The 13,962-nt window shown below is 34.0% G+C and overlaps 1 protein-coding gene across 1 annotated transcript; it reads right to left on the bottom strand.

The window, feature by feature from the left end:
• Nucleotides 1–298: 298 nt before the first annotated feature.
• Nucleotides 299–9,995, bottom strand: LOC101512706 (protein PAT1 homolog). Its single transcript, XM_012719873.3, has 5 exons — nucleotides 9,557–9,995; nucleotides 8,844–8,989; nucleotides 8,082–8,138; nucleotides 4,407–4,470; nucleotides 299–3,074 (listed from the first exon to the last, which is right to left on the bottom strand). The coding sequence occupies exons 1-5, from the start codon at nucleotides 9,636–9,638 to the stop codon at nucleotides 781–783; spliced, it is 2,643 nt and encodes an 880-aa protein (XP_012575327.1). The 5' UTR covers nucleotides 9,639–9,995; the 3' UTR covers nucleotides 299–780.
• Nucleotides 9,996–13,962: the final 3,967 nt, after the last annotated feature.

Genomic DNA, 13,962 nt, shown 5'->3' with positions numbered 1-13,962 from the left:
GAAAATAGAGAAAGGGTAGAAGACCGATAGAGAGAGAGAGCATAAAAGGAGAGTGGAGAGAGAGGAGTTGGGGGAGATAATACTTTTGAAAATAAAAAGTTATTTTAGTACTTTTAAATAACTTGTATTTAAAACAAAAAGTTGTCTCATAATTTAGTGAAATTCATTTTGTATGGTTGTGTCATGTATTTAACTTAGTACCAAAATTGTGTTTGTTTAATCCCATATTTTTCAGCAAATCAAATGCACCCAAACCAAAAAGACATCAATGAATTTAAAGTTTAGGATAGTCACGAGATGAAAACTATGCAGCAAGGTCAACATAAATTATTCTGAAGTAGTTCCTATGTTATTTTAGCACCACCAAATGGTCAACATTTTCCCTTTGCTCCCTAGAATTGTGACCTATAATCTTAAGTAGATTTGAATATAATCCAACCCCTCACGCCTTGTATACCTAATTGAAAGGGAGTATGGGAATCAAATATCTGCCTAAACATGTACATGCTAACCACTAGTGTATCTACCAACCATACTAAGTAATAAAATAAGCTCCCCTGTCATAAATAAAATAAAAGACATGAGGAACAGATCAAGCTGAGTATTTCATGATACATGAAGAGCTTGAAAGCAACATATATCACTATGCCAACACATTGTCATTCCATCAGAAGTATCGCCGCCACAGATGCAAAAGTACTTGAACAGAGATGCAAGATAGCACATTGGATATGACATTAAACCTGAAAACCATTATCATCAGAAGAAATCTCTACTCTACTAACTAAGCACCGTCTCTGAGTTTACATGACTATTACTGCTCCCAGCATGGCTGTTAAATCCAATCACAGGTGCAGAACGCTGAGCAAAATCCAGTAATAACTTTCTCTGGGGATCATCCGTGTGAGGAAGACTTGCACGTAAGAGCTCAACAGGCATTTCCTTACTGACAGCTTTAGCAGCATCTGATCCAATTGCAGCCACATTTTGTGTCCCTTGCATAAGCAGTGATTGCATGATACTGTGGTACTTACTCATGCAATACTTCGTGAGGAGGCCAAAAAATTCATCAAATGACGCCTGCCAAAATGAACGATTTCCCATATTATTGCTACAAGGAGCTTGGGGATCAGTTAGAAGTTCAGTAGCCCTCTCAAGAACAGAAACTAAAATAAGGGAAGCAGCATCTCCGGCAGAGCTTCCAAGGGGACGCAGTGGAGGCTGCTCCGAGGAACAAACGACTGCTGCAAGACAAGCACTAAGACCACCAAGATCCATTCCTTGGACACACTGACAAACAACCATAGCAAGATTAGTTGTAGTCTCTGCAGCTGCTGAATCGGAGGGGATACTACCAAATAAGAATCTTAAATGACGAAATATAGCCATGCAGACAATTCGCATAAGCTCACTACCAGGAACAAGCACCCGAAGATACTTTGCTAAGAGCTTCCGTCCCTTCGAAAGAGATGCTAATCGTAAGAAAACAAGGTCATCCTTAGCAGCAAGCCCAGCTTTGTGTCCATTCTTTCCCAGTGGGTCTACGAGATGAAGTGATGTTGCTAACCCTTCCAAAAGGACCTTCCTTCTTCGTAAGAATTGAGTTCCACCATCTTGTAGCAGATTACACTGAAGAAAACGGTCAATATCATCCACATCGAGAAGAAGACAGAGACCATCCTCAATTGTGACTCTGGCTGCAAACAAAGGCTCCTGCTCAAGGGACTTCTCTGAAATAATTCCCTCAGAGCCACCACTAACAGAGGAGTTTGGAGAATCAACTTCAAGAAGAGGGCGAGGCTGACGAATGGGCAAGTATGAAACCCTCCCTAAAGCATCAACCTGAAGAAAACCGTGTGGCTCAGTATTGGCACGGGCTCGTGAAGAAAGTTCCTTTATTTTGGTTGGGCAAAATGAATGTTTCAATTTAGCCCCTGATTTTTTGGCAAGACAAGATTGGTGATAATAGTCATCAACATATGGGTCATTACAGTGAGTCACGGCAAGCTGCATTTTAAGAATACTTTCAATCTCGTCGCTAGTCATATACTTGGACCTGAACTGTAACGAACCACAATCACTCTTCTGGCTACTGGCATTAGAACCCTGTTGGGAGAAACGATGACTCTGTCTGCGAGTTGATTTTTGTCTATGTTCTCTAACATCACCAAGACCAAGCTTGTGTTCATATTTTCTACCAGGTGACGAACCAGACGAAAGATGGTGATTAACTAAATGGGACTGTAAACCTGACGTGAAGCCTGCTGATTGCTGAAGAGGATGATGCAATCTGTGCTGCTGTTGCTGAAACTGAGTCAGTAAGTGAGGAGACACTGATCCACCGTGATGGTATAGTTGTTGCTGCAACATATTATTCAGGAGGTTAGAATGATCTCGAGGATACAACCCTGTTTGCTTGACCCATTGATTCTGGTTTCCTTGATTGAGGAGGGAGCCAGTAGGAAATTGGGGCAAACTTCCACTAAAACGTGGCTCATATTTTGATCCACTCAAGGGTAATGCAGAATTAAATAATCGAGAACAATTTTGTGATGACAATGCCACGTGAGCTCCCCCAGCATAAGGAATGTTCAACTGGCCTGTACTGTGATTTGGAGAAAACTGTTGAGACCTACCACCCGGGGGAGGATAAGACGTAAATGAAGATGTTGGTCCCAAAATTGGTTCAATAGAAAAACGAGGAAGCTCTTGGCACTTGTCAGGATACGAAGATGTTCTATACAAGGGCTTTGGTCCTTCTTTGTGCACAGTGGAGGAATGTGGCTGTGATGACCACCTCTTTTCATCATCAATAGTTTCACTATCATAAAAATGTTGATCAAACCAGTTAGGAACAGGTTCACTAGAGCAATGTTGGAGGTGATGTTGTAGCTGCCGTTGATGCTCAGGATACGAAGACGTTCTGTATAATGGCTTTGATTCTTCTAGATTGACAGAAGAATGGGGATGTGATGACCATCTTTTGCCATCCTGAGAACCTTCACTATCATAAGTGTGATGGTCAACCCAGTAGGGAATTTCATCCCTCTGTGACCATTCAGAAGCAGAGGAATCTGTAAAAAATATAGGAAAAGAAATAATCAAGTCATGAATACCTTAAAAAAGAAGTCAACTGAAACAAGATTCCATGCAGATAAGGGGGTATAGTGCACAGCTATGAAGCATAACAAAATTTCTCTTAGAATATTCAATTCCAAACTCCTAAGTGTTATCGTTGTCTTATGCTTTACAGGAAAATTTTACACACGCCTAAAGACCTTCTGAATGACCACAACAAGAGGCAACTTCCCTAATGAAATATCATACATTGCAAAGTGTTGCCCCCTTCTACCACCATCAGTGCAGTTACTAAAAACCCAAGTAAAACCTAATCACTGAGTTTGACCTAACATTTCTCAGGCCCCTTCTATAGGAAATGAAACCTTCACTTAGAAAACCATAAAAAGTGTAAGCTAGTCTTCAGTATTTACCCAAAGGTTTTCAACTTGCAGAGCTACGGGTTTCCATAGGTTCTAAACCAATGCTTGGTTGTTAACACAACTTGAGATTTCTTAATAATGTGCATGTATGTACATAAAGGTCAAAAAAGTTTATCATAGAGGTCAAAAAAGTTTATCATAGAGGCACCGAAAAAAAGCTTCTGTAACTAACACTGAAAAAAGAAGAAACTACAACTACATGATTTAAAAAATAAAAATAAGACCATAAGTATTTAGTAATTAGTAATGTAATTGTAACCCAAATGATAAGACCATAACTACAACTACGCGATAAGATTTTTTTTGGCTGAATGTTGCAAATGGTTTAATAAGTCCGATGTTGAGAATTAGCATAAGGATGTCAATAAATTTAAGATTATTTACACATACTAAGAAAGTCAATCTACTCCCTCCATTCCTTTTCTAATTATCATTTTAAGGTTATTTACACATACTAAGAAAGTCAATAAATTTGGTTACTTTTGACAATATGATGCCTTTTTCTATAATACGCTTAACAATTTATTATCACGTTTCACCTATTTATCTCTCTACAATAAATTGATAGGGATAATTTTGGAAAAACAATATTTAACATTACTCTGAACTTTGAAAACGACAAATAAAAACAAACAAAAATTTTATTAAAAAACGACACATAGAAGGGAATCGAGGGAGTAGATTATTAGAAAATTATGGTATAAATTTTCTTACTTTGGCGGTACAAGATTTTGATATTACACTTTACAGTCCAAGTAAATTTAACACATTTAAGTTTCATCGTAAGCACCTCAAGTGTTGAAAAACAAAATGAAACTTTACAAAATGATTAATGAAGATAATTAGCAGTTCATTAGATAAAAGAACAAGCAAATAGCTGAGTTAATTATATAGTTGCTTACTCACTTTCTCTTGACACCCGATCACCAATAACTCCTGCACTTCTTGGTCCACTAACGACTTTGTTCAACTGAAATATATCAAGATGCTCAATCTTAATATCACATTACATAAAACAGATAGCATCACCATTCAATGATACCATCATTATTTCCAACATCATAACTGAATCCTAAAATCAAATACTACAACCAGAGTGCATGGAAAATATCAAAAAACTTTGGAATCACAGACAAAATTTGTTAATTGTTTCCAAGACATTCAAATAAAGGATAAAATAAAAAATACAGATGAGGATATATCTTCAACTTTCACTGAAGATTCAATATCGGAGTACAAGAAGGAGGCCGAGTTGCCACTGTTAGATGGAGGTAATTTGGTGAGCATGATGAAGGAACAAGTAGAAGGCAAAGAAAGAAACAACCAAATCTTGCGCAATGAAACGGGTGGAATTGATTCTAGATCCTTGAAGATTCCGTCCAATCTTGTGCTGTCGTCGGTATCAACAGTTCAGAAAATGCATGTAAAGACAATTGAGATCCAAATCGTGGGAGAACCGACCTTTCAGGAATTGCTACCGACGCCGCCAGAGGCTGATTCACTGGTTGTGCCTCACACTTCCACTGAAGCCGCCAGACACAGATCCACTTGCCACGGTTCAACCGTAACCAAAATCACCATATGCAAATCTGCTTGTCGTGGTCGAAGAGATCTGCAAAGCGCGGAGAGAAGAGGCTCCCGTATCTCCATCAAAAAATTCAGACATCCTTTCATTGCGAGAGAAAGAGAGCTTATACACAAGCAAGGTTATGTGTCATTCGACCGCGCACCGTCTGTCGCCGAAGCCACCGGATCAGGTTGTTCCCAACAGATTCCTTGTGGTTGATCTGTGTTGCTACCATGGGAACCACAACCTCTGCCAAAAATGCATACACCAGATTCACCTTGCCAGAGTCGTCAGACTCCGGTCAACCAGCGAACGCGCCGCCTCAGCCGCCAAGCGCTGAATCATTGTCATTGTGTTTGTTGCATTCCCCCGTGCTCGCTGTTGGAGAGAAACTGGGGAAGAGAAAGCAGAAGGGCAGAATTGGAAGTCTGCAAAAGAGATCTCATTGTTGACCTAATGAGTCAAGCCCAACTTAAACATCTTATTTATGCCCAACAAGTCCAGAAAGAGGAGTGGTTACAAAGTTTTTTATTAAATATAGGTGAATGCTCATCCAACCCAACATTTTTCAGCTTTTTACCGGATTCAAGCTTCCAGTAATGTAAAATACACTACCGAATCCTAGCTTCTGGTAGTGAGTGTATTTGAGGATGGGGAGGCAAAATCAGGGGGCGGATGAGCATTCACCTTAAATATAATCCTACACGTCTTTAGTGACATTAATTAGTTGGTGGAGGCTTTTAAAATATGAGCTGAAATAGATGCACTAGAGTTAGCCCAAAAACAACGGGGGGAACAAATTGTTATTATTCAGCCAAGAGAGAACAGTGCCTTATGAAATGGACCAGGAGAATTTCATTTTCCTATGAAAGTTACTACTTATGAGTATTGCTGGTATTGGTTTATCCACCTTTCATGGCTGGCTCAATTTTCTATTTGATAGAAGCAAGTTTTGGTGCAGAGGAAAGATTTGGCAGCAAGAAGGGAAGGATACTTGATGCATATTTCAGCCTTGAAGGACAAGGCTATTTTTCAAGGGGTCGGTAGTAATAGGACACTGACTATTGGAGTTAGTTAGTATATTCCCTGATTTTATGGGATTCTGTTATAGATGTCTGTTATAAGGAGGGAAGGATACTTAAGAATTCATTCAGAAATATTGTAAGAAAAATAGTTAGGAGAGAATTCTTTAGTTAGGGGCAGTTATGCTCTGGTTTAGGGTTCTTGAACTCCGGTTTAGTTTTCTTTGCTGCATTTTCAGATTTCTACCATTGTAAGAAGCTTCAAAGCTCATTCATTTCCGTCAATAAAATTCTGGATTTTATCATAATGAATCTTTTCTTTGGTGTTTTTCATTTTAATATATGTTGAATGAGAGAGAATTGCTAGAAATATAGCTTAGCGAGAGAAAATCCGCTATGTGAAATAGCGGATAGCACTGCGGTCAAATAGCGAAGGCCGCATAGAGGTCGAAATAACTAAATTATGTATAAAAAAAGACATGTTACATACAAATAAAAAGGGAGTGGAGCCTTAGCATAGCTTATATACTGAAAAGTTACACGCATTATAGTTAATATAGGAGTAATACTGACTAACTCTTTAGTTTTTCAATTATAAAAATCGACCATGTTTGCCACTCATGCAAAATCTTTCAGTTTTATTAGTTTTATAAAACATAAAATTCTTTTTTTTTAAGCTATTGCAGCTATTTCGGCTAGCAGAAATTGGATTAGTGGCCGCTATTGTCCTAATAGCAAAACTAGGATAGTGTTGCGGTTTTGATAGCGGAATCGTCAAAATCCGCAATGCTATAGTGCCGCAATTTGACAATACTGCTCCTAGTCTTACTCAAGATCTTGATCTTGACAACCTTGCCCATGAGGACTGGGCCACTTGGGGCCCTGCTTATACAAAATTTTTCCTCTGGGGATAAGGAACAAAATTCCCCTAAAAGCACTGGGGAAGCGGATCATACTCCTTACCTTGTGGGTCCCCGTCCCCAATAAAACACTAATGGACATTTGTATGATAAATATATCTATTAATAATTTTAAATATATATTACTTTATTGAATTAAAAATGACTTAACATCAAAAATATTATACAACTCTTATTAGCATGACATCGCTGGATGGCACCGTACTTGGTGATGACAACTATGAAGAGCATTGGATGAAGCACAAAAGATAAGATAAAAATTAAAAATAAAAAAGTTAAAACAAAATCAACTCTAGCTTTTAATTGTTTTCTTGCTCTAAAAACTAAACAGATATGAACAAATTTTGAGAATAAACAATTACAACACACTTACCCAAACAAGTATTTTGTTTTGCTTTTTTTAAAAATAAGATTTTAAAAACTGTAATCAAACAGACTACAATGTTGTTTGGTAGCTTGATGTTCATGAAGTCATTCGTTAATTCTGTTTGCTATAATCAGATTCACAATAACAGAATGGCAAGAAAAAAAAACATCAAATTTAAATGCAATTCAACCAACAGTAAACTATTAGCCTGCTTCTACAGGAAAGATAGAAAGACAACTCCTTAATATCAATCAAGATTACTACTAGGTTAGCTGCTCACACTATAACCCTTGCACCAAAACACCTGAATCCTCACTGCATGCAATGGGAATGGATTGTGCTTATGGCATCTCTTTGGTATTCAGGTCATATGTCCAGTTCACAGGCATTTAAAGTAGTTTACCTCACAGGCATAATGATTGAACAAATCTGTTACATCTTATTTTATTTTCATCCTGTGTTTAGACTTTAGATATGTGTTTCAGAGGATTCCTTATCCTCCCCTATTGGTATCTTTCTTCTATTCTTATTACTTGTTTTTAGTATAAAAGAAATATACACTACAATACATACTTTTTCTAATTTTAAGTGAAGGCATCCCAATCAAAATGAAAAACCAGACATCAACATACTAATCAGTCATTAATCTAATAAAATTTCCAGCAGTTCAAGAAAGAGCTAAATATCATATTTTCACATTCATACCTTCAAAAAAGTGGTAGTGAGATCATCAATATCAGAAAGAGATCTTACATCATCCGCCTGCAATATGAAAATAACAGTTATTTGGTACAAATTCAGCATCAGCTCTTAAATATTAATCGCTCATATGAGAAAGATCCATGGGTAGTCATTTCTGATTAGAGGCACCATGAACAACTAACTAGGTTAGTGTCTTGCTAGTTTTTTGACAAGGTTTCTAACATCTAGTCTTCTACGATTGCGGTTAGAAGAACATGGCGGAAGGTCAAAAAATCCACTATTTAATGACACCGCTTCCACCATAAACTGCCATGGCGCCCCCATCCTTCACAAATTGGCCATAGAGCCATGGCCACTATTTGATAACATTGGTCTATACCGTAAAGGTAAAGGCCAATCCTCATTTATATTGTGATCTACATAAACAGGGGTTTAATGAAAATTCTCATTTAGAAAGAACATTGTAAATACGGTAACTAGGAAAATTATATCTCACTATATTCATTCACTATAAATATATTGAATCCTTCTTGGTAAGTAGAGACATAGATTTTTCCGCATATGCTTCTGTTTACTCAACAGTTTGCAATACTTTTGCTTGAGTGCAACATTACCAAATGAGGAAAGGTCAAGGAAGAAAACAGATAGGACATGAAAATGAAGAAAATGTACACAGTTAAACTATAAGCAAGAGATCAAAATGACTATACCTTAAAACATAGTAGGCATATAAATAAAATAGGGTAACGAAATAGAAAAAGTAACCTCTTCTCCATTGAGAAAAAACTCCTCCTCATTGAAAGCAACAGAAGGGATATAATCATTTTCATCATCTAACCCGCCCAACTCAACCTCCTCAGCAACATCTTTACCAAAGAATGCATATTGTGATGCATCAAACACTGAACCTTCTGCATAACAAAAAAAAATTGAATCAACGGTATTTCAACAATCTCATAAATGTTTAACATACAACATAAGTCTACAAATTTCATCACGTCAAGACAACTAATGCGCAAGAATCGTCATAATTTCAAAAAAGTACACAAAACCTATCTTAAGTACAACAAGTCATTGATTGATAATACTCAGAAAAAGAATGCTACTGATCCAGCATTGAACAGTCCAATGTCATGAACCAGAGTATGCAGCCACATCTACAATCTTCTTAGAAATTAAGCAATCAATAAAAAATACTATGATTATTTCAATTCAAACATGACAATCGAAATTAGCATAACACTTGCAAGAACTCTAATAACTGTGTTGCTATGAACTAGAGATAATATTTAAATTTAAAAAAGAAAACAAATAAAAAGATCAAATTCCTCAGCAAAAACAGATCAACGTGCTCCAAAAAAATAAGTCAACAAAATGACAATGAAGTGTTTTAAGCAAATTAATAATAATAAGAGTATTGTCAATAATAATAACAATAGTAACTCCACAAATTTAAACAAAAATAAAATAAAACGAACCTTCTGAAACATGTCCCAAAAGGTTAAGATCTTGGGTGTTGGGAGCACCAAGAGCATCACACCGAGCACCAAACACATCCATCCATAAAATCAATAAAAGGTCACAAAGAAGAAGAAGAAGAAGAAGAAGAAGAAGAAGAAGAAGAAGAAGAAGAAGAAGAAGAAGAAGAAGAAGAAGAAGAAGAAGAAGAAGAAGAAGAAGAAGAAGAAGAAGAAAACGTAAACGACGACGAAGGAGAAGAAGGCAGAAAAGAATTTAAAGAAGGGGGGGAAATTGAAATGCTAAGCGGTGTGTAAATTTGGTCAGTTGTGACATATATAGATTATTATGATTATTAGGTCTTGAATGAATGAGATCGAAGGATCGAAGGATCGAAGAATGAATGAGATGGGCTTGGATTTGAGAGAGAGGAACCCTACGTAGGTAGGGTGAATTATGCTTCGCGTAGCGTACCTTTTATATTTATTTATTTGTTGGAATATTTTTCATATTATTAATTTTTTTAAGCTTAAATGCACTTCTGTCCTACTATTTTAATTAATTCAAAATTTTGATTTCTTTATTTATAATTTTTTTAATTTTAATTTTCTTATTTTAATTAATTTTTTGTTTTTGTTTTCTATTTTTAATTTTATAATTTTAGTCCTTCTATTTTAGCTAATTCGTAATTTTAATCCCAATATTTTTAATTTCTAAATTTAGTCTCTCTATTTTCTAAAATTGACACATTTTATAAATCTAATGGATTACATTTAAAAATAATTTTTTATCATAAAAAGTTATTTAAAAAATAGTTTTTAATTATTTTAAAACTAATTAATTCTAAAAATAGTTTTATTTATTAATTTTTTAAAACTGAACTTAAATTTTTTTTAATTATTTTTAAAAAAATCTAAAAATATTAATTATTAAAAATAATAAATAAAAATATTTTTAGAGTTAATTAATTTTAAAATAATTAAAAACTACTTTTTAAATAGTTCTTTTGTAATTAAAATTATTTATTATATAAATATCTAATATTTTCTTAATATTATATATTTTTTTTAAATGTAATCCATTAGATTTTATAAAATAAAATATGTGATCCATTAGATTTATAAAATGTCTCAATTTTAAGAAATAGAAGGACCAAAATTAAAAAATTAAAAATAAATGAATCAAAATTACGAATCAGTTAAAATAAGGGGACCAAAATTGTGAAATTAAAACTAGAGAGATCAAAATTAAGAATCAGTTAAAATAGGAGGACTAAAATTGCAAAATTAAAAATAAATGGACCAAAATTATGAATCAATTAAAATAGGAGATTAAAATTGCATTTAAGCTATTTTTTTATTATACTAATAATGGTTATTATTAATTATTTTGATTTGATCAAATCTAATTTTATTATTATCGGGGACAATTTCGTTGTGTTAAATCAAATTATTTTTATAATATTGTCAAAACAAAATGAAAATTAAATTATATTACAACTCATATCGATGATAAGAACTAATTTAATCTTTTAGTCGCTTGTCTCTTCATCAATTCTTATAATATATATATGTTGAGACAAAATCTCAATTTAATGTTTTGTAAAAACAAGCAAAAAGTTAATTAAGAATTCTAATTATGATTCTAAGTGTTTTGGTATTTAACATGTGTATTTGAGTGTGTTAAAACAAGATAGGTACCAAGCATTACAAAGCAGATCTCATTAAAATCAAGAAAGCAAAAGCAGTAAAACGAAGATCGATCTTGACATAGTTCTGGGAAACGAAGAACAATCTTCGTTTTTGTCAAAAACAAGAATAATCAGTTTCTTTGTGAGAGATTGGATCTTGGAAGCTTTATTCATCTCATATCTTCATCAAGAAAAAGCAAGGATCAATCTAAGTCATAATTATTCCAGAATTCGAAGGATCAAAGATATGCTTCATAAAAAGTATAAAACAAGATCATTCTTCAAGTGAGACAATTGCAAGTACAAAATTACAAGCTGTAAAGTACACTGTGTAAGATATATGCCTCCTTGACTGAGATTTTGATGTAACTCCCAAACATACAATGTATGTGCATTATCTGATTAATCTAATAGTTTGAGTTGAGATACTTTTCAGGAAAGAATCAAACACTACACTTGGACAAAACTTGGATCTCAAGCAATCAAGCAAAGATTGATCATATCATACAAGGCTTGAAGATTATGTGTAAATGTGTCTAGTGTTCATAGTGTTTATTAGTTAGATTCATCATTATGATTTCACACATTTAATATTTGCCAATTAAAACTGAAATCATAAAATAAGTATGTTAATCAATCAATTGGGAAATCAACTGGGTAATCGATTTTCTAAGTCATAGAACCAAGTTTTCATTAGGTCAATCGATTAGCCAATCGATTACTTAAAGGTTTTTATCAGACGTGTGCTCTATGAGTAAAAGAAATCGATTAGGTAATCGATTGCATAAATGAATCAGTTCATCATTTATCAGAAATATACTGCATAATCGATTGACACATCGATTGAAATTAAATATATGAGTTACAAGAAGAAATCAGTCGATTGGCAAATCGATTTGATTGAATGTCTAAGTTACAGGAAGAAATCAATCGATTGGCAAATCGACTTGATTGAGTGTCTGAGTAACAGGGAGAAATTAGCCCATTGCCAAATCGATTATGTTAGTAAAATAGAATCGACTGAGTAATCGATTGTTTGATCTCAAATTTTGAACCAAAACAATCATAATCGATTGCTCAATCGACTCTGATATAAACTCAGTATCAGTTTTTGATATATGCATTAAAAACATCGATTAGTTCATCTATGTCAAGAAATTCAAGAAAAACAAGAAACGCGAAATCGATTGGGAAATCGATTGAGCTGGTAATACACATTAATAAAATCGATGGAGAAATCGATTTGTCTGAAGTTTTTCTGAAACTATATAAATTGAATCAATCACAATTTTAAAAATAACAGAAATACATAGAAAGAAGTGAAAGAATCTCATTGACTTTTCGAAAAATACACTTTGAGAAAAACTGTTATAACTCACAAACATTATTGGCAAATACTTAATGTGAGAATTCATTGTGATTGAATCAAGTGTTTTTAGTCTTTTTGAAAGAATCATCTTTGTAAAAGAAAGTGTGTGGAAATCCAGTATTGTGAAACTGGTGGTCATCTTTTAGAGTGTGTGATCATCTAAAGGAGATCTCAATCTGATCTTGCTAGAGTTTGACGATTAGTTCTTAAGGATACATTGGTTGTTGTTGAAGATTGATGTTGAGTTAGATGTATAGGCAGTGAAGTGCTGGAAAGTCTGTAAACATACTCAAATCATTTCTAGTAAAGGCTGGAATCGGTAAGTGATTCCAGGACTGGATGTAGACTATCGAATTGATAGTCGAACCAGTATAAAAATCTATGGTGCACACTTCTCTATCTCTATACTCTTTATCTTGATAATACATGTGTTCTTGAATCTTAGTTTTGAATACATTTTTGAATCTATTACTGTTAAATTGGAATTAATATTAAACAAGTTAGTTTTAATATTAAGTTCATCACTTAGAATTAGATAATCTAGTTAAAAATATTGTATAAAACTTCCTAAGGATAGAGGTCATTAAACCAACAATTGGCATCAAGAGCCTGATCTTTTAGACTAGTTCTCAAAAAGAAAATGACTTCTATTGAATTCTTGGGCGAAGGTGTAAGACCCTTAATTTTAAATCCTAAATTATACAATTTTATGGTATTTGGTGTTGAAGTTCTTAGGCTTTTAGCCTAGTTTTTGGTAATTGGAGGGTTAAATGCCAAAAATATATTTTTGGAATTTAAATAAAAATTATTTGTCGAAGAATAATTTATTTACGTTACGAAGAATTGGACACCAGAGAGTTTTGCTAAAAATATCACTTGTCGCTGAAAATTTTATCTGTCAATTGAGTTGCGACGAGAGTAGATATTTTTATCAAAATGGTTTGAGAAGTGATGATTTTCATAAATATCTAGATATTTAGGTATTTATTGGTTTAGGTTTAATTATTATATATATATTATATATTATTATTATTAGTAATATATATATATAGATATATATGTATTAGAAAGGAAAGAAGGAACAGAGAAAGAAAACTAAAACGTTTCCTTCGTTCCCTGCCTTGCGACACTCCTTCTTCATCCTTCTTTCTTCTCCTTTTGTTTTCTTTCTTTTGCTTCAAGAAATGAAACCCAAGGCTTGGTGGGTTAGAAAACAAAGATTCCTCAACTTCATTCTTCTTGTTTGATTCGAAAACGAAGAAAAACGGTGTTAGGGATTTCAAAACCGTCAAACACAAACCTCCCCGTTTCATCTAGATCTAAGCTTCGTTTCGCAAAGAGATAGAAGGGAAAGTTGTTCACTACCA

Source organism: Cicer arietinum, chromosome 7 (genome assembly GCF_000331145.2).
Source record: "Cicer arietinum cultivar CDC Frontier isolate Library 1 chromosome 7, Cicar.CDCFrontier_v2.0, whole genome shotgun sequence".
Lineage (NCBI taxonomy): Eukaryota > Viridiplantae > Streptophyta > Magnoliopsida > Fabales > Fabaceae > Cicer > Cicer arietinum.
The sequence above is the reverse complement of the archived record's forward strand: the minus strand, read 5'-3'. Positions and strand labels throughout refer to the sequence as shown.